The 27,637-nt window shown below is 46.9% G+C and overlaps 1 protein-coding gene across 6 annotated transcripts in view; it reads right to left on the reverse strand.

The window, feature by feature from the left end:
- camk2g2 (calcium/calmodulin-dependent protein kinase (CaM kinase) II gamma 2) overlaps nt 1-27,637 on the reverse strand; it is a 369,535-nt gene that overhangs the window by 13,953 nt on the left and 327,945 nt on the right. For 3 of the 6 annotated variants that reach the window (XM_070865617.1, XM_070865616.1, XM_070865618.1), the window contains 3 exons: nt 26,045-26,093; nt 18,498-18,602; nt 5,491-5,566 (listed from right to left, as the gene is read on the reverse strand). In XM_070865617.1, coding sequence (XP_070721718.1) covers nt 5,491-5,566; nt 18,498-18,602; nt 26,045-26,093 — 230 coding nt within the window. The remainder of the gene's footprint in view (nt 1-5,490; nt 5,567-18,497; nt 18,603-26,044; nt 26,094-27,637) is intronic. The other 3 variants (XM_070865621.1, XM_070865619.1, XM_070865620.1) reach the window with 1 other exon arrangement.

The raw sequence follows: 27,637 nt of genomic DNA on the forward strand, positions 1-27,637 counted from the left end.
AATGCAGCACCTGAGGGAATTACCTCGTGCATTGACTACAGGTGAGCTGTCTTCTTGTAACAGGGTCCTTTTTTACATATGCATTTTGCGGCCCGATGACATAATTGAAACTTGCAGCACAGGAGTAGGCCATTCGGCCCTTCGAGCCTGCACCACCATTCAATATGATTCATGTCTGATCATGCAACTTCAGTACCCCATTCCTGCCTTCTCTCCATACCCCTTGATCTCTTTAGCCGTAAGGGCCACATCTAACTCCTTTTTGAATATATCTAACGAACTGGCCTCAACAACTTTCTGTGGTAGAGAATTCCACAGGTTCACAATTCTCTGAGTGAAGAAGTTTCTCCTCATCTCGGTCCTAAATGGCTTACCCCTTACCCTTAGACTGTGACCCCTGGTTCTAGACTTCCCCCAACATAGGGAACATTCTTCCTGCAACGAACCTGTCCAATCCCGTCAGAATTTTATATGTTTCTATGAGATCCCCTCTCATTCTTCTAAATTCCAGTGATAAGTCCTACACCCCCACTTTATATCCGTAACCCTGTAACTTGCCCATCCTCAAGTACCTGTCCAACTCCCTACTAAAATTATTGATAGAATCAGCAGCCACCACCTTCTCAGATGGAACGTTCCAGATGCCAACAACTCTCCGAGTCAGAAAAATTCTCATCTCTTTAGTTCTTTTGCCAATGGTTTTGAATCTGTGACCTCTACTTATTAACCCACTCACCAGAGGGAATATTCTTTCGCGGCAGAAATCTCTCATCATCTTGAAAACCTCCGTTGGGCCGCCTCTTAATCAATTCTGTTCCAAGGAGAACAGTCCTAACTTTTTCAATTGCCTCTCATAAGTGAAGTGCTCATCCCTGGTGACATCCTGGTAAATTCCTCTGCACCCTTTCGAAGGCGTTCGACATCTTTACCTCATAACTTACTATAAATTTTAGAACTATCCACTCTTGAAAAAAGGGGAACCACATTATTTATATCCTAGCTATCCAATTATCTTACCTGTAAAAGTCTCGCAACACTTCAAACTGTCAAAAATATTAAATAAATTATATATCTATCTGTTGTGTCTTTCTGCTGACCTGACATCTGGCCCCAGGCACAGTGAATAATGTGTACAATTTTCTTTGCTTCAGCCTCTTTCCTTCCCTCTTCTCTTGTAGTGGGTAACTTTTGCCGGGACATGTTTCCATAAACACAATTTACCCCGATTTTAACTCCAGCTGGATTTCCCCGCTCAGGCCCGAGTTAACATTACACAGTTGGTGATGTCATTGGACTGCAACGTGCCCAAGGCACATGTCCTTGCTGCCTGCTCAGGAGAGCAGGTTAAGCAACACCTCGATTTTCAAAATTTCCATCCTCGCTTTCAAATCCCTCCATGGCCTCGCCCCTCCCTATCTCTGTAATCTTCTCCAGCCTCCCATCACCCCCACAACCCCCGAGATGTCTGCACTCCTCTAATTCTGCCCTCTTGAGCATCCCTGATTATAATCGCTCCACCATCGGTGGCCGTGCCTTCAGCTGCCTGGGCCCCAAGCTCTGGAACTCCCTCCCTGAACCTCTCTACCTCTCTTTCCTCCTTTAAGATGCTCCTTGAAACCTATATCTTCGACCAGATTTTGGGTCACCTGCCCTAATTTCTCCTTATGTGGCTTGGTGTCAAATTTTTTGTTTTAACACCTGTGAAGCACCTTGGGACATTTCACTATGTTAAAGGCGCTATATAAATACAATTTGCTGTTATTGTTAAAATTGCAGATGTTGCGATCATGGCAGCTTTGGGGCAGGTAAGAGCCAGGGGCGATTTTAATTGCCCATCTGATCTGGTTTCTGCTGAGCGATTAGGCTTAAAATTGTCCCCAGCAAGTCCTTAATAGCTCACAGCAGTGGCCATTCACCACGTGGATGCCCAGATAGCAAGCGTCAGTAAGCTATTGAACCATGGGCGGGCGGGGTGAAACTGCAATCAAGCCCCATCCTGTCCTCAGCTCATGCCACAAGCAGATAATTTCTAGGAGGGGTTCATTGGCTAGCAACCGTGTTCTAGGACCTTGCAAGATGCTTATCTGTTACCCTCCCTAGCTTGGACCGTTGGAGACCTCTCCGTCCACTGCTACCTGAACTGAGATTAACTGATGGCCCAGCGCTTTTTGGGTCTTCATCACTGAGCATCACACCACGTGAAGCACTTGCCCACTCAATTTTTCGGAGAGCTTAAATATGGCGAAATATAAAGAGAAAATGCTGGAAACACTCAGCAGGTCAGGCAGCATCTGTGGAGAGAGAAACAGAGTTAACGTTTCAGGTCGATAATCCCTTGTCAGAACTGGAAAAAAGTTAGAGATGTAACAGGTTTTTAAGCAGGTGTGGGGCAGGGAAAGGGGGGTGGGGAGGAAAGAACGAAAGGGAAGGTCTGTGATCGGGTGGAAGGCAGGAGAGATTAGAGAGACAAAAGGGATGATGGTGCGAGGCAAAAGGAGATGGTAATGGGACAAGTTAAGAAACAAAAGATGAGTCTAGATAGGGAGTAAATGGAGATGGCAGAATCAGCAACAGCTGACATGGGGAAGAGAAAATAAAAAACAGAAAGAGAAGGAAAAGGTTTTCAGCAAGTACAGGGGCAGGGAAAACCGGTTACATTTTCCAGTTCTGACAAAAGGGTCATCGGCCTGCAACATTTCTCTCGCCACAGATGCTGCCTGACCTGTTGAGTATTTCCAGCAGTTTCTGTTTCTATTTCAGACTTTCAGCATCTGCAGTGTTTTCGCTTTTAATTATTTTGAGTGTATTTCACTAGAAATAACATTTTTAGTGTTTTTTTTTTTAAATTTAAGGTTGAATAAATAAAACTATGTTGAGAGGCAGATTAATATTTGGATGTCTCAGATGGAGAAATAAATGAGGTGGAATTGCAACTGAAGAAGCCTGGTTTTGAAGAGAAAGGTTGTGTGTTGTCCCAGAGGTGTGGGAGTCTGTCTTTATCCTCAACACCCAGACAGCCGGTCAGAGCTGGCAAAGCAGCAGTGCTGGACTTTAACTGAAAATTATTTTCTTTAAATTGTTGGAACCTGAGCGAATGTGCAGAGGGTGTAGGCTTGGATCACCATACTCAACGCACGCCGGCTGGCGACACTCGCACAAAACCTCGCCTCCCTGCCTTCCCCCTTGCCTCACCGTCACATCCTCCCACAGGTTAATTAGCACCCTTCCCAATTCAGAGCCTTGCAAGTTCCGCCGAACGCTCCTAATTAGCGCAGAGTTGAAAATCATGCCGTGTCTGATGGGCTTTTCATTTACAAGGGCTGGTTCTTAATCGGCCCCCTCCACCTCCCACTCTCAGCAACAGATTCATTTCTACAAAGGAACGCCCTTGCTTGTTTTTCTGAATTGCTTTCAATCGCAATATGTTATAACCACCGCCACACTGATAATTGTGTTGGACGGCGAGTGTTTTTTTTCAACACGACTCACTCAGCTACCGAGGCCCACTTTGATGAGACAGCCTGATGTGTGGAGTTTGCTTGTATAATTAAGCTTTTAACAACAACAACTTGTATAGCGCCTTTAAGGTAGCGAGACGTCCCAAGACCCTTCTCGCAGGAAGTATTGAGAGATTAAAATTTGACACCAAGCCACATAAGGAGAAATTAGCACAGGTGACCAGAAGCTTGGTCAAAGAGGAATGTTTTAAGAGGAGGATAGAGAAGCGGAGAGGTTTAGGCAGGGAGTTCCAGAGCTTGGGTCCCAGGCAACAGAAGGCACGGCCACCACTGGCTGAGTGATTATAATCAGGGATGCTCAAGAGGGCAGAATTAGAGGAGCGCAGACATCTCGGGGGGTTGCGGGGCTGGAGGAGATTACAGAGATAGGGAGGGGCGAGGCCATGGAGGGATTTGAAAATAAGGATGAGAATTTTGAAATCGAGGCATTGCTTAACCGGAAGCCAATGTAGGTCAGCGAGCACAGGGGGTGATGGGCGATCGGGACTTGCGCACAGCAAGCTCCCACAAACAGCAATGTGATAATGACCAGATAATCTGTTTTTTTGTTATGTTGATGGAGGGATAAATATTGGCCAGGACACCGGGGATAACTCCCCTGCTCTTCTTCGAAATAGTGCCGTGGGATCTTTTACATCCACCTGAGAGAGCAGACGGGGCCTCGGTTTAACATCTCATCCAAAAGACGTCACCTCCCTCAGCACTGCACTGGGAGTGTCAGCCTGGATTGATGTGCTCAAGTTCCTGGAGTGGGTCTTGAACCCACAACCTTCTGACTCAGACGTGAGGGTGCTGCCCACTGAGCCACGGTTCACACTAAACGTTCCTCTCTCGGGGAAACATGCTGTCGATTGCTCCCTGCCTATTTGCAATAATTGTGATCTGTACGTCTTCGATTCCTTTCCCCCTCGCTCATTGTTCCCCAGCTGTTATCAGTCTTGCTCCACCGAATCAACTGCCACCAATTCCAGCTGAATAACGCTCGTCTTCTCCTAGCCAATCACAGCAAGGAATCCCATCGAGCCGGTCTGACCATGATGAAGCTGAACTGAATCTCCAACAGTGAAATGTGGAGAGGAAGAAGATACAACCCTGGGGAGGGACTTGACACTCATTCACTCCTATTGCTCTGTGACGCTGTCTCCTTGGGAACTCTGTCAGGACTTCTTGGTAACTGGTCACCAAGAGTGTGAGTCACTCCCCCCTGCCTACCACGATTGACACTCACTGTGAAGTAAATGCAACACCTCCTCCTAAAGCCTCAGGTGAGGTTGAGGCGACAGCACATCATTCAGTGCCACAAAGTGGGGACAGCCTTCGCGGAAGACTTGCTTGATCTAAAGTTGCCTGCGCTCGAGTTCCTCTCTCTCTACCCCTCCCCCCTCACAGGTTCGAGTGCCAGCCAACACTGGGACACAAGCCCAAAGCTGCGACATTACATAAGAACATAAGAAATAGGAGCAGGAGTTGGCCATTTGGCCCCTCGAGCCTGTTCCGCCATTTAACAGGATCTGATCTTGGGCTCAGCTCCATTTCCCCGCCCGCTCCCCATAACCCTCGACTCCCTTGTCGTTCAAAAATCTGTCTATCTCCACATTAAATATATTCAATGACTCAGCCTCCACAGCTCTCTGGGGTAGAGAATTCCACAGATTCACAACCCTCAGAAGAAATTCCTCCTCATCTCCATCTTAAATGGTCGACCCCTTATTATGCCCCCTAGTTCTAGATTCCCCCACGAGGGGAAACATCCTCTCTGCATCTACCCTGTCAAACCCCCTCAGAATCTTATATGTTTCAATAAGATCACCTCTCATTCTTCTAAACTCCAATGAGTATAGGCCCAACCTTTCCTTCATATGACAACCCCTCCATCTCAGGTTATGAATCAAAAGCCTCGACAGACATACAGTGGGCGAACCTTCTTTGCTCAAATCGTATGTTCCGCTGCCCCGGTCCAGCCTCAACTTACGTGTAAGCTTCAAAATCTCCATTGTTGATTGCTTCGATGAGCTGTTCCGTGATCTTGATGATGTCCTGCTTGCGTGCTAAAAGTTGCAAAAACATAGGGGGAGGTGGGGGGGGGGGGGAAAGAGAGAAAAATGAAGATGCGATTGGTAAAGTATCAGTTTCCAGAACTGAGATACTAAGTAGTTCCTGCGTTTAAAAAAATAAATCTTATTCCTCTTTCAGGTATCAGGCACGCTTAGCTGAATAGAGCATATTATACCAGAGGCACATTTCGAAAGGATCTTACATCTGCCCTCGTCAGACTTTGCTAATGTGTCTCGGCTGTGCAGAAATAATCCAGCATAGTTGGAGATGCTGTTGCATCTCAAGTAATGGTTAAGATTCTAGACATCACACAAGGGAATGGTTCTCAAGCAATTTGCTCCGTCAAACTTGTCAGCCAGTGTGTCTATTATACCTGATTAGTTTTGTTTCTTAAGGCATTTTAACAAATGCTCCCTTTAAGAGGAGCAGGAACAGCGAACACAGCATAAATAAATACCTTCCTCCCAAACGGAGATTTCAAAAGCTGGAGCTCTGTCTATCAGCTAATCAAACAGATACCTACTTTCCAGACCTGATCCGTCTTGTCTGGGTGAAACAGCAGCAGCTGTGCATGCAGAGGAACATTCAGCAGAAAACTCGCCCCGCCTGTCGTTTACTCAGTGATCATAGGGCTGAGTGACAGAGTGCCAAGATGGGACGGAAGCTGATGAACACTTGGGGCTGGATTTCCGCTTCTGGTCGTTTCGGGGCGGTGATGTTTGCGGCGGGAAATGATTTGCGTCGGCAGCCACAAAATTTGCCTTCTTTTGGCCGCCCCCCCGAGTGTGGGGCGGGGCGCTAAGGGAGGCGTTCCACACCACTCTTAGGGCACAAGGCCGGCTGAGCAACTGAAAATCCCGAGCTAAAGAGCCGGACTCGGAGCATCCTGAGAGAGGCTTCCTTGGGAGAAAAAGACCCCCACGAAACACCTTGCCCACCCCATATTAGGATAAATCGTAAAGATAAAAATAAACAAAACAATCAAACTTACCTCAGTCGTTACTGACTTCACTCACCGCCGCCAGGAGAGCTCTGCCGGCCTGGTTTTCCAGGCGGTCCCACCGCGGGGCGCTAGAGAGTCGGCGTCCAACAAAAATCGAAGCGCTGTCGAAACCGGGGGCATTGCACGTTGGCTCATCGCTCCCGGGCGGTGTTGCTCCGCGCCCCCGCAAAACCGGCAACGAACGTCCCGCCCGGAAACCAGCCCCCACACGCCTGCCATTACCGCCCCTCCACGGCACGAACAGAGGCAGCAACATCAGGAAAATCCAGCCCTGAGTGTGTCTGCGAGTCGGAGGGGAGCGTCCGGGGACAGCAAGAGAGAGAAGAAGAGCAGTGAACGACCGAGATTTTCCTGCTGTTGCCGCAAGGCGCGTAACGTGGCCGCTTGCCCGCTGCTTGAACCCGCCGACGCACACGCAGCTTTCACTGCTCCGCCAGTGCTGATGGAGCGAGCAATTCTCGCTCTGCCCGCCTGGCATTGGGGAGCAGGGCTGGTGGCTCGCTTCCCCCTTCCCGCCGGGGGCGTGTGTTCACACCCGGGCTTCTAGCTGCCCCTTGGGGCACAGGCCGGCGGGTGAACGAAAGGTGCCCGCGGCGTTTGGGCCTCCTCTTGACCGCGACACACGCGGCCGCTCCTGCCGAACTGCCCTTCACCGCATCAGCCCAGGGCAGTAACTGCACCCACCCGCTCACTCACTGTGCTTCAGGACTCTCGGGTCCAGCAGACTGGAGTTTGTTTTGGATTAATAAAAATATACCGCTCAGGAGGAGGCCATTTGGCCCAACGTGCCTGTGCCAAGAGCCACCCAGCCTAATCCCACTTTCCAGCGCTCAGTCCGTAGCCCTACAGGTTACAGCACCTGAAGCGCACATCCAAGCACTTTTTAATGCAATGAGGGTTTCTGCCACGACCACCCTTTCAGACAGCGAGTTCCAGACCCCCACCACCTCTGGGTGAAGAAAGTTCTCAACTCCCTTCTAATCCTTCTACCAATTACTTTAAATCTGTGCCCCCTGTTTATTGACCTCTCTGATAAGAGAAATAGGTCCTTCCTATCCACTCTATCTAGGCCCCTCATAATTTTACACACCTCAATAAGGTCTCCCCTCAGCCTCCTCTGTTCCAAAAGAAACAACCCCAGCCTATCCAATCTTGCCTCATAGCTAAAATTCTCCAGTCCTGACAATATTCTGGTAAGTCTCCTCTGTACCCTCTCTCGTGCAATCACATATTTCCTGTAATGTGGTGACCAGAACTGTATACAGTATTCCAGCTGTGGCCTAACTAGTGTTTTATACAGTTCAAGCATAACCTCCCTGCTCTTATATTCTATGCCTTGGCTAATAATGAAAGTATTCCGCCTGCCTTCTTAACCACCTTATTCACCTGTCCTGCTACCTTTAGGGATCTGTGGACACGGTTGCAGACACAACAGTGATGGTTTGAGGCTTCCTCGCGACCCATTTGTTCCCTTTACAGGTTCCCTCATCGTCGCTGGGTCACAATCCTGGAACTCCCTCCCTAACAGCACTGTGGGAGCACCTTCACCACACAGACTGCAGCGGTTTAAGATGGCAGCTCACCACCACCTTCTCTAGGGCAATTAAGGATGGGCAATAAATGCCGGCCTTGCCAGCGATGCCCACATCCCAACAATACATTTTTTTTTTACACCTCTAAAGTAACGATAAACTTTGTACGAAGAAGGCACTACATAAGAAATAGGAGCAGGAGTAGACCATTTGGCCCTTCGAGCCTGCTCCACCATTGAACAAGATCATGGCTGATCTGATCTTGGGCTCAGCTCCACTTCCCTGCCCGCTCCCCATAACCCTTCACTTGCCATTCAAAAATCTGTCTATCTCCACCTGAAATATATTCAATGACCCAGCCTCCACAGCTCTCTGGGGCAGAGAATTCCACAGATTTACAACCTTCAGAAGAAATTCCTCCTCCTCTCCGTTCCAAATGGGCGACTCCTTATTCTGAGACTATGCCCCCTACTTCTAGATTCCCCCACGAGTGGAAACATCCTCTCTGCATCTACCTTGTCGAGCCTCCTCAGTATCTTATACATTTCAATAAAATCACCTCTCATTCTTCTAAACTCTTCATAAGCCAAACCCTCATCTCCGGAATCAACCTGGTGAACCTTCTCTGAACTGCCTCCAAGTATATCCCTCCTTAATTAAGGAGACCAAAACTACATTACATAATCATCCGCAAACAACAATTAATGATTAAATCCACCATCTGGATACAATTTATGCCAATAAAGTTTGTTCGAATTAGTTTTTTCTTCCCCACTTGATTGAATCTGCTCGCTCCCTTAGGAACCACAATCCCAAGAAGTTCAGCCACCTCATAAATGCAACCATGGAGAAATACCGCTTCAGAAGAAATAAAATCTTGTTTATATAAACAAGCTGAGAACAGGTCCCGCTGATAGAAAAGCCCCAAGCCTAAAAGCAGCAGCTTGTAGTTAGATAAATAACTACATGAAGAATAAATAGGGTCTTTGGTTTATGGTGACTCATCGAGTTCAATTCTTGTATATTTTTTTATACTTGGGAATCAGAGAAAGAGAACAAAATGAATTTATTATTTAGCTGGAGGATCTATTCAGGAAATATTAACCACTTATCTCTCTCTTAAGGTGCTGATTAACATTTTGTGCATCTTCCGCTTTTATTGCTGGGGATTCCTGCCTTTTTACTGATGGATCACTTTGTGTGAGTCCGTCAGTTTTTTTTCCATAAAAACTCAAGGCACCAGCCTTGTCGATATCTTATGCAGACTGCTCAGTCAACGAACTGTGTGCAGATTAAATGCAAGGCGGCAGGGGTTACAGGAACAAGCCAGAAACATTCAAAGATCGCTTTCTAAAGGAGGTGGGGAGCGGGAGGGGGGTATGAATTGCCGTCAGCCTATCCTATCTCTTACCACCACCGGCGCACCGTGGCTGCAGTGTGCACCATCTACAGGATGCACTGCAGCAACTCGCCAAGGCCTCTTCGGCAACACCTCCCAAACCCGCGACCTCTACCACCGAGAAGGACCAGGGCTGCAGGCGCTTGGGAACACCATCACCTCCAAGTCACACACCATTGCGACTTGGAAATATATCGGCCGTTCTGTCACCGTCGCTGGGTCAAAATCCTGGCACTCCCTCCCTAACAGCACTGTGGGAGCACCTTCACCACACGGACTGCAGCGGTTCAAGGCGGCGGCTCACCACCACCTTCTCAAGGGGCAATTAGGGATGGGCAATAAATGCCGGCCTTGCCCACATCCCGTGAACGAACAAATAAATACATTTTTTTTTTAAAAAGTGGGCCAATTAGGGGTGGGAGGAGGAGGGGAAGTAACGTTTTGAAAAATCAGCATGAACATGCACACACAACACGACAATCACATAAACAAAATGCACACAAAACGCAACAGATAGGTTTGTTTATTTTTTTTAAAAAAAACCCACACCAGATCTAAAAAACAAAGCAATTTCAGAGTTTAAAATGTCTCACTCCCTCGAAGGCATTAGACATTTAAAGAGAGCCAGTGATATAAAAACAAGGGCTCCTTTAAAACTACTGGCCCTCAAAGAATCCTGTGGTGACCGATTGGTAAATCATCGTGGGGGCTTGTTGTGGAATTCTCTCAATTATTTTAACGGAAGGTTTTCCAACCTGTTTATTTTATCCTCTCCGCTAAAAGGCGGAGGAACGAATTTAGCACCGGCGAGTTAAATGCTCCGACACTCGTGATGCGATCTCACACCACCGGCGGCCATTTTAACCTAACGCTGGGGGTGAGGAATCCCCGGGATTGGGATTTACACCCTGCCCCCAATATTACTCTCCCTCGACTTCAATGGGGAGTTAAATCGGGCAGGGTGTAAAACCAACGTTGCCTTCCCCCCCCGCCCCGCAATCCCGTCAGCTTTCCGACAGACAGATTAGGTTAAAATTGGCGTCCATATTTCTGTGGTTCGGTGACACATAAGAACGTAAGAAATAGGACTAGGAGTCGGCCACTTGGCCCCTCGAGCCTGCTCCGCCATTCAATATCATGGCTGATCTGATCTTGGCCTCAACTCCACTTCCCCGCCCGCTCCCCATAACCCTCGACTCCCTTATCGTTCAAAAATCTGTCCATCCCCACCTTAAATATATTCAGTGACCCAGCCTCCACAGCTCTCTGGGGCAGAGAATTCCAAAGATTCACGACCCCCCCCGAGAGAAGAAATTCCTCCTCATCTCCATCTTAAATGGGCGACCCCTTATTTTGAAACTATGCCCCCTAGTTCTCGATTCCCCCACGAGGGGAAACATCCTCCCTGCATCTACCCTGTCAAGCCCCCTCAGAACCTTATACACAAAGCAAAGCAAATTACTAAAACAACACGACTACAGCAAATATTTTTTTTAAAAATGCTTTAAGTCATCCTTTGCTCAAGTAAGCATGGAGAATAATTATCGTGATCAATTGCAAAGCGATGCTTAACTTAAATTTGAACGTTTGCTTTTGAATAATGACAAATAAAAAGTTGACAGTCAGCATTTTCTTTAGCACAGTGAAATTAGTACAAAAAAAAACAAACTGTGCAGTAAATTAATATGCAAGTATACTTCTTTTTCTGTGCTGGTTCGGTTAAACACACACAAAACAAGATTTAGTATGATTCACGGCACCTAATCTCCGGCGAGTTTAGGCACTGAAATCGAGCCACTGCTCTGAAAGAACCTTCTGCTTCACTTACACTGCGTGGGAGGAGATGTGGGCGGAAACAGCTCTGAATTATCTGTGTGATTCACTGCACATGTGAGCTCCACACTTTCAGTGGCTGAGTACACGGAGGGGATGGTGGGTGGGGGGGGGGGGGGGGGGGGAACAAAAAGAGACACAAACATAAAGCAGCAGCAAGCAAACATGGAATTTAAGCAAATAAAACACGGCACTGTAATACCACATACAACTTCAAACACGCTCACACAAAAGCGAAATACTGCAGATGCTGTAAATCTGAAATTAAAACAGAAAACGCTGGAAACACTCAGCGGGTCGGGCAGCATCTGCGGAGAGAGAAACAGAGTTAACGTTTCGGGTCGATGACCCCTCGTCAGAACTGGAAAAAAGTTAGAGGTGTAAGAGGTTTTTAGGCAAGTGCAGGGGCAGGGGAAGGGGGGAGGGGAGGTAAGTTCAAAAGGGAAGGTCTGTGATAGGGGGGGAAGACAGGAGAGATTAGAGAGACAAAAGGGACAACGGTGCGAGGCAAAAAGCAGGTGGCAATGGGACAAGTTAAGGAACAAAAGATGAGTCTAGATAGGGAGTAAATGGAGATAGCAGAATCAGCAACAGCTGCCGTGGAAAGGAGAAAGAAACAGAAAAAAAAATAGGGGCAGAGGTTATGGTTTGAACTTGTTGAACTTGATGTTAAGTCCGGAAGGCTGTAAAGTGCCTAATCGAAAGATGGGGTGCTGTTCCTCGAGCTTGCGTTGAGCTTCATTGGAACAGTGTCATCCTTTTGGTCTCTCTAATCTCTATCACAGACCTTCCCTTTTGTTCTTTCCTCCCCTCCCGCCTTTCCCTGACCCAACACTTGCTTAAAAACCTCTTGCATCACTAACTTTTTCCACCCGAAACGTTAACTCTGTTTCTCTCTCCACAGATGCTGCCTGACCCGCTGAGTATTTCCAGCATTTTCTGTTTTTACTTCAAACAAGCTGTAAGGATGTGTGCTGAGGGAGCCCGCTCTCTCGCATTGTTAAATTTTCCCTCCTGAATTCTTAACTAGAAAGAAAGAGAGACTTGCATTTATATAGCGCCTTTCACGACCACCGGACGTCTCAAGCGCTTTACGGCCAATGAAGTACTTTTTGGAGTGTAGTCATTGTTGTAATGTGGGAAACGCGGCAGCCATGGAGGGATCTGAAAACGTGGATGAGAATTTTGAAATCGAAGCGATGCTTAACCGGGAGCCAATGTAGGTCAGCGAGCACAGGGGGTGATGGGTGAGCGGGACTTGGTGCGAGTTAGGACACGGGCTGAGGACACAAGTTGCTCCTGGTTTCACAATCTCACTCAGGAAAGCCACACGAAGGATCGTCTGGCAAACGGAGAAAGGTCACACTAAGCAGGGCGGCACTCTTCTAAGGTGCTATACAAATACAAGTCTTTCTTTCTTTATAACCCTCCCATAGCCTGCTCTATAAATGATCCAATCTCTATAACACGAGGGCAATGTCTGGGCTTACTGGCAAATTTGAACAGCTATTTTCTGGTTTAGCTGGAACATTCCGATGCAAGGGTTTAGCTTCTCTTCGCTGTAAAGCAGAGATGTTCATCGAATCATACAGCACAGGAAGGCAACCAGTCGGCCTATCGTGCCTGTGCCAACTCTTTGGAAGAGCTATCCAATTCGTCCCGCTCCCCTTGCTCTTTCCTGTATAGCCCTGTGATGTTTCTCCCCCGCGTTCCCCACCTCTTCAAGTGCCATTGTGCACATGGTACAAAGAGTCAGTGAAGGGGACAGTCCCCTGGTGCAAGTTCGCAGCAACCCCACAGCCAACACCGGGCTAATAGTCTCCATGCAATCCCGCTGTTTACGGTCGAGGGAGTATTAGGACATGTTCCCTGTGTTAATCCAGCTGTAACACTACACAATAGTTGATTAACAAAGGTGAAAGTGAAGTGGTTGTGTGAGATGGAATATCGGAGCTAGTCGCTGTCGTTACCTCAGGTGTAATGCGAAAGAACAGCTGGCGGACACAGAGCGGGCTGAAGTAAGAGGATTTGAAGAAATACAAACAATCATGAAGAATCGTAGAATCGTACGACACAGGAGGAGGCCATTCGGCCCATCGCGTCTGCCCCGGCTCTTTGGAAGAGCGATCCAGTTAGTCCCACCCCACCCCCACTCTTTCACCATATCATGGCAATTCTTTCTCCTTCGAGTACTTATCCAACTCCATTTTGAAGGCTGCTATTGAATCTGTGTCCACCACCCTAACAGGCTGTGCTTTCCAAATCCTAACCACTCGTTGTGTGAAAATGTATTTTCCTTACGCCTCTGGTTCTTTTGCCAATCACCTTAAATCTGTGCCCTCTGGTTATCGACCCATTGGAAACCGTTTCTCTTAGTTACTCGATCTGAACCCTTCGTGATTTTAAACATCTCTCTCAAATCTCCCCTTGGTCTTCTCAGCTCCAAGGAGAACAACCATGAGTGAGGAAATGGCAATCCTTCGTGTCGATGTGGCCTTCAACTCGGACTTGTTCAATCAAAGGGATACGGGGACAGCGCAGGAAAGTGGAGTTGAGGTAGAAGATCAGCCATGATCTCATTGAATGGCAGAGCAGACTCGAGGGGCCGAATGGCCTACTCCTGCTCCTAATTCTTATGTTGATCAAAATTTGATTTGCCGAGCATTCAGCTCCTGCCTCCATGCCACTCAGATTCCAGCCACTTACCCTCCACACTAACAACTTAATTCCGACTTGCGTTTCTCTGCTGTGGCTTAGAAACATAGAAACATAGAAAATAGGTGCAGGAGTAGGCCATTCGGCCCTTCTAGCCTGCACCGCCATTCAATGAGTTCATGGCTGAACATTCAACTTCAGTACCCCATTCCTGCTTTCTCGCCATACCCCTTGATCCCCCTAGTAGTAAGGACCTCATCTAACTCCTTTTTGAATATATTTAGTGAATTGGCCTCAACAACTTTCTGTGGTAGAGAATTCCACAGGTTCACCACTCTCTGGGTGAAGAAGTTCCTCCGCATCTCGGTCCTAAATGGCTTACCCCTTATCCTTAGACTGTGACCTCTGGTTCTGGACTTCCCCAACATTGGGAACATTCTTCCTGCATCTAACCTGTCTAACCCCGTCAGAATTTTAAACGTTTCTATGAGGTCCCCTCTCACTCTTTCTGAACTCCAGTGAATACAAGCCCAGTTGATCCAGTCTTTCTTGATAGGTCAGTCCCGCCATCCCGGGAATCAGTCTGGTGAATCTTCGCTGCACTCCCTCAATAGCAAGAATGTCCTTCCTCAGGTTAGGAGACCAAAACTGTACACAATACTCCAGGTGTGGCCTCACCAAGGCCCTGTACAACTGTAGCAACACCTCCCTGTTATTTGCAAACTGAAAGCTGTTTGTTGTTGAAAAGCCCCAATCCAAACGGGCAACTAGGCACAACAGCTGGCAGCACTTCAGTGGTTCGAAGAAGTGGACTCTGAAGCTCAATCTGTCTATTTAAAGTGTGCAAAGGTTTCAGATTTCCACACCACATGCCCAAGCTTTGCCCACGACGAATTTGACGACCTGCTTTTAAAAAAAAAACATTCTCACGCTAAACCAGCTCTTCTAATGCCAATCTGTACCCTCCGGCTGTTCTTCAGCTTGTCCTCTCCTCCTAAACGGGAAGCATTTTATTCTTCAAGTGTTGCTTTGGCTCAGTTGCCTCGGAGTCAGGAAACTTTGGGTTCAAACCCCACTCCAGGACTTCAGCACACACTCGAGGCGGACACGTGGGTGGGGCAGCGAGAGGGGCCTGGAAAACGGAGGGGATGGGGGCAATCGGAGGGGGTGGGGCACTGGGGGAAGAAGGTGGGGGGGGGGGCACCGAGAGAGTGGGGGCGGGAGGGAGTGGGGGGGGGGGTACCGAGGAGGTGTGACACCGACAGATGAGACAATAATCTGAGGCACCATTTGAAGATCAGGGACATTTCCCCAGTGTCCAGGCCAACATTGTTCCCTCAACCAACACTGCCAAGGTAGATTAGCTGCTCATTCATCTCATTTACTGTTTGTGGGACCTTGCTGAGCACAAATTGGGACGTCCTGAGGTTGTGAAAGGCGCTATATAAATGCAAGTCCATCTCTTGATCTAAATTGTCTGCAATTCATAAAACTATTCCTCGACTATGATTGTCCTGAGGTCTTTATATAAATGCAAGTTATTTCTTAACATTGCTAACATAAAGGATCGGAAAGTGCAGATATTGTCCATTGGATTTTTGACAAGGTTCCATTAATAGTTGTGGCAAGGAACCAGAGAATACGAGGCAAAATAGGGTGCTTGATTGGACAGTGCAGGGCAGCCATGAGTGAAAATTCTTTAGCTTGGAAGGAGACTGTGATTGGAGTATTTCAGGGGATGGTCTAGGGGACCCTTGCTATTTATCAACACACGATTTGTTCAGTGAAAGCGGCACACTGCAAGGGATGTCAAAATAAGGGATCAATCACATCATAACGAGCAACACCAGCAGATTCAGGAACGGTGTGGGTCTTCTAGGCCAACAGATGTGGGTGTGTGAAATGATTACCACCGGACGGACACAGGACGTGTGCGTTAACTGGGACAACTGTACAATGTGTTCATCATGAGGAGATTTAGGGCTTCTAGTGGATAAATCTATCAAACTGTCAGGTTACTGCTTAGATGGAGTGAAACAGGCAAATGATGCTTCATTAGCAGAGGTGGATTGCAAATCAATGAGGTTACATTGTTGATGAAAAGGGCACTGGTTGATTTTGATCCGACATACTGTGCGTAGTTCTGATCACTTAATCACAGGCAGGATATTGCTGCCCTTGAGGGAGCAGAAAGGCAGGCTATAAAAGTGATCCCCAGTAGCAGCAGTTTTAATTTATGAGGAAGGTTAAAGACATTAGGTCTGCTTTCATTGCAAAAGAGACGGATTCTTTTAACACGGCACAGTGACAACATTAATCCAGCCATTATAGTGAAGGGTTCAAAGGCCAGGGGTCACGGGTTAAACCAACAAGTGAGGGAAGCCAGGCTGAACCTTTTCACCTGAACAATAATGGAATCGTGGAGTAAGTTACTAAGAAAGGCCCTTGAAGTGGGTTCCAAAGACAATTAGTTGTCCTCCAGGAGAGAGAAGGGATTGAGGGCGACGGAGAGAAGGTGGGTTTGTCCTGGAAGTGTCTTGTGCTCAATGTTCAAACGTGTGGCAGTTTTGCACTGAAGAACTGTAAAGCACTAGGAATAGAGTTTACTCCATTCTAACTGAGCACAGCATTCTGTATTATTGCCTCCAAGAGAAGGCTGAGGAATTACCTGATAGAGGTCTTTAAAATTATGAAGGTGTTTGATAGGGTAGATGTAGAGAAGATGTTTCCATGTGTTCCAAAACTCGGGGCCATAAATATAAGTGAGTCATGAATAAATCCAATAAGGAATTCAGGAGAAACTTCTTTACCCAGAGAGTGGTGAGAATGTGGAACTCGCTGCCACAGGGAGTGGTTGAAGCGAATAGCATAGATGCTATTTAAGGAAAATCTAGATAAACACACGAGGGAGGAAGGAACATAATAGGAGCAGGAGGCGGCCCTATGGCCCCTCAAGCCTGCCCCGCCATTCAATGAGATCATGACTGATCATCGACCTCAACTCCACTTTCCTGTACTATCCCCATATCCCTTCATTCCCTTAATATTCAAAAATCTAACGATCTCTGTCTTGAATATACTCAACGACTGAGCCTCCACAGTTTTCTGGGGCAGAGAATTTCAAAGATTCACCACCCTCTGAGTGAAAAAGTTTCTCTCATCTTAGTCCTAAATGGCCGACCCCTTATTCTGAGACTGTGACCCCTGGTTCTAGACTCCCCAGCCAGGGGAAACATCCTCCCTGCATCTACCCTGTCAAGCCCTGTAAGAAAGTTGTATGTTTCAAGGTTATGTGGATAGGGTGAGATGAAGAGAGGTGGGAGGAGGCTCGTGAGGAGTGTGAGCATAGGGTTAGACCAGTTACATAAGAACATAAGAAATAGGAGCAGGAGTCGGTCACTTGGCCCCTCGAGCCTGCTCCGCCATTCAATAAGATCATGGCTGATCTGATCATGGACTCAGCTCCACTTCTCTGCCCGCTCCCCATAACCCTTTATTCCCTTATCGCTCAAAAATCTGTCCATCTCCGCCTTAAATATATTCAATGACCCAGCCTCAACAGCTCTCTGAGGCAGAGAAGTCCACAGATTTACAACCCTCAAAGAAGAAATTTCTCATCTCAGTTTTAAATGGGCGGCCCCTTATTCTAAGACTATGTCTCCTAGTTTTAGTTGGGCCGAATTGTGCTGTAAATTCTATGTACTTCGATGTAATCTAAAATCCATCAAAAACATCTATTGATGAAGTGTTTCTTCCGATTCTAGCACTGCGAATGCTTTTTGAGAAGAACCATTTATTTAGTATATCAAAAGCATTAGACATGAACTAAATATTCTAGTTGCAGGGTAACAAAGTCTATATGTTGTTGAATGAGGGTGACAAGAGAGAGCGAGAGAGGGGGAGAGAGACGTTATTTGACTGTGAGAATGTCAGTTATTTTATTTTTGCCCCTTTTCAGAACGTGTCTCAGTATAGCGCATCACATCACTGCACAGACCAGAATGAGCAGCCATCCGACTCACAGGCTCCTGCTGTTTGCTATTCCGTGAAACAGCCACCAGAGAGTGCACAAGAGCAAGCTGGAAGGCTAATCACAGGCACAAACCGACAAAGTGCATGCTCCTTAGCAACACTATTAGCTTTGCAGATGGAAAAAGATGATGCATCGTTGTCATTTAGAACGTTTATTTAAAAAAAGAACCAGCAAACTGACCAGTTGGTTATCGTACATTACTTTCTGAAACAGTCTACACACCTGATTAAGTTTGCCATTAACCACGCACTTACACAGCCTGGAGTTTGCAAAACAGATTGCAAAGTGTCAGTGAATAAACTGACTACAACCTTTGATTAGGATTCCAACGTTGCATGCAGACCTGCTCCCAGGGCGGAGTACTACTTTCACTCAGTATCACACAACACACTGGGGCAGGGCGGGGGGGGGGTCAGGGGGTGGGGAGGAGGGGAGAGGAGAGGGGAGGGGGAGTTTGCTGCGGACTTACTGGGCGTCACCTCAGGGGGGTGGTCAGTGTGAACTGACTCCGCTGGGTGCAAGGCAGTCGGCTGACTCTTCGTAACACTGTTACTGCCAACATCGGGCCCTGATGCTGACATTCATTGACAGCGGCATTGAGAAGAATACATTACAGAAACAGGAGGCACAAAACATACAGATATAACGGCACAAAAAAACCCCACACACATTTCTCGCCTCGAACATGTAAAGTTACGGATGGTTCCGCGCTTGACCTGTTCAATCCACAAATCGAAGCAGTTATTTTATTATCATTATCCAATAGTCCACTTCAATAACACACACAAACCAGGCTGCTCAGCTAAGAAACGGCTAATTCCTAAATTGATCGCTAACTGCACATACTATGAGGGGTATGAGGTTAGTACTTGTGAATTATTACTCAGCTGTACAAATAAGCTGATGGGTAACAGTAGATAAGAGCATACAAAATAGAAGTAGGAGTCGGCCATTCGGCCCCTCGAGCCTGCTCTGCCATTCAGTAAGATCATGGTTGATCTGCAACCTCAAATCCATCTTCTCGCACTACCCTCACATCACTTGATTCCCTCAATATCGAAAGATCTATTGATTTCTGACTTGAATATACTCAACAACCCAACCTCCACAGCTCTCTGGGGTAGAGAATTCCAAAGACTCACCACCCTTTGAGTGAAAACATTTCTCCTCATCTCAGTCCTAAATGGCCGACTCCTTATTCTGAGACTGTGACCCCTGGTTCTAGACGCCCCAGCCAGAGGGAAACATCCTCCCTGCATCTACCCTGTCAAGCCCTGTAAGAATTTTCTATGTTTCAATGAGATCACCTCTCATTCTTTTAAACTCTAGGGAATATCGGCCTAGTCTACTCAATCTCTCCTCATAGGACAATCCCCCCCATCCCAGGAATTAGTCTCGTGAACCTTCGCTGCACTCCTTCTAAGGCAAGTATCGCCTTCCAGTACTGTGCCAGCAATAACTAGTCCTAATTTCAGAGATGGGGCCCTGGCCCTGGTCATCCAGTCTCAGCAGTGGCAACAGGTGATATCGATGCTATTCGCTTCAACTACTCTCTGTGCTATACCCAACGCCTGTTTTCTCACAGGCTTAACTGGTAAACTTTAAATGGATGGGACTGCACAGGAAGAAAGCGACACGGATTTTTAAATATCTGATTTTCCATTGGCTGCTCCTACTCCAGTCTGTGTCAGCAGTCACCACGGCCCGCCAACTGAACTGCCCTCGTGCTAAAGCGCCACATACTCCAAATTCGGACTGCCTTTGTGCCAAGGTTGTTATGACAGGGCATTCATGTATTAATGGTCACGGGATAGTTCCTGGAGGCAAAAGGTTCCAGCCATCTGGCGCCTGCTGAATTGCGACAAATTGCTTGCTCACCGATGCCTCACCTATTGGCTGCGGTTACCCCCACGCACCACAGAGTTTAAACAAAAAGAAGCAATTTAACTCCTCCTGCTGATTCATCCGATCTTCAGGCAAATAACCAAGAGCCCTACACGATGCAGCTGTATTAGTTCCAAGCCTCTCTTTATCCTGACAAGGAACAAACGGTTAAAAGGACAATGTAGCTGAGTATTCCTCCGCCGCGTGTCATGCAAAGAGAATATGAGGCAGTTACTGGTACCTCAGATGACCGATATCCAATTGCAGGGCTCACATGATGACACAGACTGTAAGAGTGAAACTTGAGCTGTCTGATGAGCAGATGTTAGCCCAAGGTTGGAATCATCGTTTGTAATTACTGGCAGAGGATTTGCATTATTTCTTTCAGATAAGAGTTTAGTGCATCATACAGCAGAGGAGGCGGCCATTCGGCCCATCGTGTCTTTGAAAGAGTGATCCAATTAGTCCCACTCCCCCCTACATTTCACCTCCGTCGCTCTCGTTTTCAACAGCAAGAGCTGTGATTAGTGAGTTCATTCAACGTGGCATCATGCAGGATAAATGGGACACCAAAGACCTCATAGGAAATGCTGAATGTAATGGAGCATCTCACAGGGTATAGGCAATGTGATATATAATATCAAGAGGTATGGGATGTAACACACAAGTCATCCACACAAGGTTAACGGGATGTAATGGAAGATCTCTCGGGACATATGGGATGTGATATCAAGTCTCAAATGTCCTATGGAATGCAATACAAGACCGTGTAGGAAAAGTGGGATGTAATGTTACATCTCACAGGACATATAGGATATGCTGTAGGACCTCGAAGGATCTGGCTGGATGCTGGATCATTTTTGATAATTCATTAGATATAAATTCACTCTCGCCTCCATTTCCCTGACTACAACTTGCCTTTATCATTAGAATTCAATGTAAAAAAAACCTTACTGTAATGTATTTGCTTTATGGGTTCTTGGCTTAAGAATTCATAGCAACACATTGCTATTAAGAACTAGTTGGTTTATTAACAAAGGTTTAACAATCACACTACACATTACCAGTTCATCCACTAGGCTGACAACTGCATACCTCATCATGGATGACCTAGACCCAACTGGCTGGGGTTTTACATAAGAACATAAGAATTATGAGCAGGAGTAGGCCTTTTGGCCCCTCGAGCCTGCTCTGCCATTCAATGAGATCATGGCTGATGATCTATCTCAACTCCACTTTCCTGCACTGTCCCCATATCCCTGGATTCCCTGAATATTTAAAAATCTATCGATCTCCGTCTTGAATATATTCAACGACTGAGCCTCCATAGACCTCTGGGGCAGAGAATTCCAAAGATTCACTACTCTCTGAGTGAAGATGTTTCTCATCTCAGTCCTAAATGACCGACCCCTTATCCTGAGACCCCTGGTTCTCGACTCCCCAGCCAGAGGAAATATCCTCCCTGCATCTACCCTATCAAGCCCTGTAAGAATTTTGTAGGTTTCAATGAAATCACCTCTCATTCTTCTAAACTCAAGAGAATATAGGCCAAGTCTACTCAATCTTTCCTCATTAGGACTTTATTGAGTCTTGTGAACATTATGTGACTGGCTAAGCCTCTCAATGCAACAGCTCGACAAGCCGGTGAGCATGCTCACAAGTGCGTACATTACACTTACCAATACTTTAATTTACACATGTGTGACACTGAGGTGCAGATTAATAACTTAGCCTAACATCTGTGGTTGGGAAAATGTTGGAGTCCATTATTAAAGAAGCAGTAGCAGGACATTTGGAAAAGCAAAATTCGGTCAGGCAGAGTCAACATGGATTTATGAAGGGGAAGTCATGTTTGACAAACTTGCTGGAGTTCTTTGAGGATGTAACGAACAGGGTGGATAAAGGGGAACCAGTAGATGTGGTGTATTTGGACTTCCAGAAGGCATTTGACAAGGTGCCACATAAAAGATTACTGCACAAGATAAAAGTTCACGGGGTTGGGGATAATATATTAGCATGGATAGAGGATTGGCTAACTAACAGAAAACAGATAGTCGGGATAAATGGGTCATTCTCTGGTTGGCAACCAATAACTAGTGGGGTGCCGCAGGGATCAGTGCTGGGACCTCAACTATTTACAATCTATATTAACGACTTGGAAGAAGGGACTGAGTGTAACATAGCCAAGTTTGCTGACGATACAAAGATGGGAGGAAAAGCAATGTGTGAGGAGGACACAAAAAATCTGCAAAAGGACATAGACAGGCTAAGTGAGTGGGCAAAATTTGGCAGATGGAGTATAATGTCAGAAAGTGTGAGGTCATGCACTTTGGCAGAAAAAAATCAAAGAGCAAGTTATTATTTAAATGGAGAAAGATTGCAAAGTGCCGCAGTACAGCGGGACCTGGGGGTACTTGTGCATGAAACACAAAAGGATAGTATGCAGGTACAGCAAGTGATCAGGAAGGTATCTTGACCTTTATTGCAAAGGGGATGGAGTATAAAAGCAGGGAAGTCTTGCTACAGCTATATAAGGTATTGGTGAGGCCACATCTGGAATACTGCGTGCAGTTTTGGTTTCCATATTTACGAAAGGATATACTTGTTTTGGAGGCAGTTCAGAGAAGGTTCACTGGTTGATTCCGGGGATGAGGGGATTGACTTATGAGGAAAGGTTGAGTAAATTGGGCCTCTACTCATTAGAATTCAGAAGAATGAGAGGTAATCTTATCGAAACATATAAGATTATGAGGGGGGCTTGACAAGGTGGATGCAGAGAGGATGTTTCCACTGATGGGGGAGACTAGAACTAGAGGGCATGATCTTAGAATAAGGGGCTGCCCATTTAAAACAGAGATGAGGAGGAATTTCTTCTCTCAGAGGGTTGTAAATTGTGGAATTTGCTGCCTCAAGTGAGAGCTGTGGAAGCTGGGACATTGAATAAATTTAAGACAGAAAGAAACAGTTTCTTAAACGATAAGCGGATAAGGGGTTATGGGGAACGGGCGGGGAAGTGGAGCCGAGTCCATGATCAGATCAGCCATGATCTTATTGAATGGCAGAGCAGGCTCGAGGGGCCGTATGGCCTACTCCTGTTCCTATTTCTTATGTTGTTATGTTTTTAACTTGTTCTAATATTTTTCTTTACACCATTTTTCATGGTACTAATCTCTGTCATATTCAGCATAAATTATTTCTAAATTGCCCTAAGGCTAGTGCACAGCACACTCATCATGTTTTATTACCCACTCCATTCACAATAGTCACCGACTGGATCTTTTGTGACAAATAGCAGTTGTCACAGTTGGAGACTACAGCAAGTAACAAGAGCCGGCTAATTATGAAAAATTTAGTCTCTTTCCCCGCTTCCTCTTTGATTTATTTCTCTAAATCTCCCGGCTCTTACTCATGGAGATAGATTACCTCCCCAAGGATGCCGTCATTCTTGCTCTGCGAGAACGATTTCACCACCCTGACACCAGGGGTTAGGGTCCTGCTATTGTCAGATCCATGGGGAGAAGCCGATGCCTGTTCTTTTCAACAGTGCCTCACCGAATCGGAAAGCCCACTCGTGGTGCAGGAGACACTCTCCTCTCTCACTCGTCATCCAACCCACTCTTAATTCTACCCGAAGTTCACCAACACCGCTTGCTTATTGCAAGACTCCACAGCGACCCACACACCGTGGGGACTAACAGGTCGAAATTCCCTTTCCAACGCCGGCGGTGAGCAGCTAACGGGCGGCCAAGGCCTGCCGTTGGCATTACGCGGCGTCCACGTCTCCGGAGACATTCAGCAGGCTCTTTGGCGGAGGTGCCAAGAGGCAACGTTGCGCCCTCTAACACCACCCACGTGGCGATGTCATCCAGAATGCAACGCCCCCTTGGCGCCGCTCTCGCGATACTTGCTCTGCCTCGCTGACAGGCACTCGTCCAGCACGAGAAAAAGTGGTGAGTACAGAACGGTTCTTGGTCGCAATCGCCCAGAGTGCAAGGTAAGTCTGTGTGTGTGTGTGTGTGTGTGTGTGTGTGTGTGTGTGTGTGTGTGTGTGTGTGTCTGGGAGAAGCCGGAGTTATTTTTTTCTTCCCATTTTCTCACCTAGCATGCCGGCAGCACCCCCGTTGCGAAATTGAGTCAGCCTCCTGAGCTCCCACTCCGAGGAAGAGTATGCAACATCACCTCATCTTTGTGCCTTAAAACTCAATTTAAGGCAGTTAGAGGTGGCACCTAACGCCCGGCACTAAAGTCAGCACTCGGGCAGTAACACCGCCTCAAAAACTGCCATAACCAATTTCTAGCCCTAAATATGTTGCGAGATAGCCCTTTTGCATACGTCGTCGTTGCATTGCTTTCTTGTGTGTCTGACACTGGGAGGATGGTGAGCATTGGTGGTGCATGGTAGATTTTCACTCCGTTGTTGTTCGTCGTTGTAGCACAGACTGAAAGACGAGACTGCTCCTGTCACCCAAACATTAAGGTGGCTCAGTTCCTTTATTTAATTAGCAGCATTATTTGAAGTGAAAAGAATTGATGTCTTTCATTCCGAAGACGTCTAGATGTGACGCAAGCATTCAGAGTGTCCGTACCTTCCTCGATATTCAGCGGTGTCTTTGGGACATATATTGTCAGTCGTACATATGGAGGGGTACTGTTGAGTTTGTCTGGCAACTTCGACATCAAAGACTAAAATAGGGTTCCGTGACTATTGTTTTGTGAACACACTCAGACTGTGTCTCGGCAGGACAGAAACCTGTTGCACAGCCAGACCCTCAGGAACATGCAAACATAGGAACACGAGTGGGCCATTCAGCCCCTCGAACCTGTTCCACCATTCACTGAGATCTATAGCTGATCTGCGACCTAACTCCATTGGCAGGACAGGCACACCCAATATCAGCGTTCTCTCTCAGGCCAACATCCCCAGCATCGAGGCATTGACCACGCTCGATCAGCTCAGATGGGCGGGCCACGTAGTCCGCATACCCGATACTAGACTCCCGAAACAGGCACTCGACTCCAAGCTCAGTCACGGCAGGTGAGCCCCAGGAGGGCAGAGAAAACGCTTCAAGTACGCCCTCAAAAACTCCCTGAAAAAAAATGTAACATCCCCACCGACTCTTGGGAATCCCTGGCCCAAGACTGCTCAGAGTGGAGGAGAAGCATTTGGGAAGGCGTCGAACACTTCGAGTCTCTTCGCCGGGAGCACGCGGAAGCCAAGGAAAAACAGTGGAAAGAGCACGCGACAAACCAAGCCCCCCACCCACCCGTCCCTCCAACCACTGTCTGCCCCACCTGTGACAGATGACTGGAGGATCTTGGATGTAACAGGGTTATTGTATCGGCACACACAAGGCTCATCGTAACACCTGACTTACCAACTGCAAAACAACCTCCTCACAAAACCTCACACAGCTAATCTCGTCTTCTGTCGGGAGCGGCAATCGATTTTTCAACATTTGCTCCCAAGTACCTGAATTCTGCTTCACCCTGCTCCTTAGCACACACACGCACCCTTGTTGTAGTTTGAGACACCGGCCCTTGCTTTCGGAATGAGATAGCTGCAGCCTACACGCTGGTTGAAGCCTAAAATGTTGTTTTGTCTCGAAGCTCACTCCCCAAACTGCAAGTAACATCAAACTAAGCGCATAACAATTCGAAGCAAAAGTAAGGAAGCAGATAGCAAGCAAGACCGGGATGATGAATGTCTATGAGGGCCACACTTGTGTGTGCACGTGTACGCCATGAAATAATTTTTCAGTGCTTGGATATTTAACTTAAATTGCCTGGGAGCCTGGTTAGCCGTGGAACCTGATCCTCAGTACACGAGATAGACCGGAAAGGAAGATGAATCCACCCTCGCCCCTAGCTCAGAACACACACAAAAACATTTAAAAACTGTCACCCATCTTCATACTTCCCGGCTGAAGCAAGCTAAAAGCACAGAGGTTTTAATTTAAAAAAATAAAACTGCATAAATATTCAGATAAAAATCGCAAATCGTGTGCAACTTCATTAAGCAACAACAACAGCAAAGAGATGACTGGATCCACAGTGTGTCTGCAGGTCCAGTTTGTTACAGAGGTCCCTCGGACTAATATTAAAGTACTGGGGTCAGCATAAATAAACACCTACCTTTCCCCTCCTCGTCTTCAGTGGTCGTATTACAGCTCTCAGTTGATCCCTACGGAAGAGAGACATTGTTTTCAAAACCAGAGCAGACCTCAATGGTACTCAGTCAGTTGAAGAGTGAAGTTTACAGGAGGAGGTACATACACAGCTATAGTGGCCACAAAATAAGTTAGTATCAGGAGTTTTTGTGTACTTCCCCTAAAAACTAATCTCACACACACACACACAAGATTCTTATTTCCACTTTAGGAATGAGGAGCCTAATAGTACATTTTAAAAAAAATGTTTCTGCCCTAATTATGTGAATTGGTTAAATCACCCATGGTTGCAAGAAGAGTTAATTATCTTTAACTGGAACCATAGAGAGAAGTCACGGGGCTTTCATGACCTGTTAAGGTGGATTTGGTGAGGTGTTGCCCACGGAAGAGCAGCTCAGAGTATATTACTCATCGGAGTGCCGATTGACATCACTGTACCAGCCAATGAGCTGGGGGCGGGACGGGGCCTACGACCAGGCCTCACAGCGAGCAGTCTATTTTACAGCAAACAGCACAACAAATCAAGTCTATGTGCTCACCAAACAGAGTTTATTTCAGCCATGTACTGCAGCAAACAGTCTACAGTGTCTATTTAAGAGTCTCTACGAACGAGAGAGAGCAGAAGTCGTGATCGAAACGACCGCCAAGTCTCCTGACCAAAAGCAGGGCGATTCCTCCAGCACAGTGCAGTGACATGCAAAGGATGTGCGTAAAATCAGTCCCATTCACCGACAGCGGTGATTGACGGGAGAATCTCCATTGTGGCCGGGAAAATAGTGCTGTCACCATCGGCAGCCGTTACTGATGCTGCAGGTATAGCTACTGGACTGGATGTCACCAAGTTCCAGGTCGGTGATTGGAGCATGGGAAGGTACAACAGGAATGGCGAGGTTGGGGGCGCAGGAGCGGCGAGGGATCGTGAAGCGACGTGATCGGGGACTAGAAGAGGCAAGGGCCCAGGGGCAGCACCACCTTCTAAAGGGCAATTAGGGATGGGTAATAAATGCCGGCCTTGCCAGCGACGGCCACATCCCAGGAACAATTTTATTTATTTTTTTTAAAAAGAAAGCAATTCTCCTCAAAGTTGCGAGTTATGAATCCAACGTGTGCAACAATTCGGCTCACTACTGGAAGGAAACGTTCACCTGTCATGTAGCCAAAATCCCCGTCGTTCTGCCCCTGATGTTGTTTGTGACATCAACTACACATGAATTATGTAACAAATGCCCAGCCGTGGCCACAGAATGTCAAAGCTGTCACTTGTAATCAAGCAGGCATTAGGATCGCGTTTGGGGAGCTTTGTTTCAGCGGAGGACGAATGCCGCTCAGGGTCAAAACACGCAGGAGCGCTTTGGGAGACATGAACATCCCGAGATCAGACACAACTCAATTTACAAAACGTACGTGAAAGGATTTGTGCAAAGGCATCTAGCTGGCTGCAGTTTGGGGCGAGTTTTGAATTTTTCAAATTCAGATTCCGTCTGAGACTTTCCAGTTTTACTGGAGCTTCTGCAAAGGTTGCAAATATAATATTTACATGCTTTCCCCCCCCCTCTCC

The sequence above is a fragment of the Pristiophorus japonicus genome, chromosome 22, assembly GCF_044704955.1.
Source record: "Pristiophorus japonicus isolate sPriJap1 chromosome 22, sPriJap1.hap1, whole genome shotgun sequence".
Lineage (NCBI taxonomy): Eukaryota > Metazoa > Chordata > Chondrichthyes > Pristiophoridae > Pristiophorus > Pristiophorus japonicus.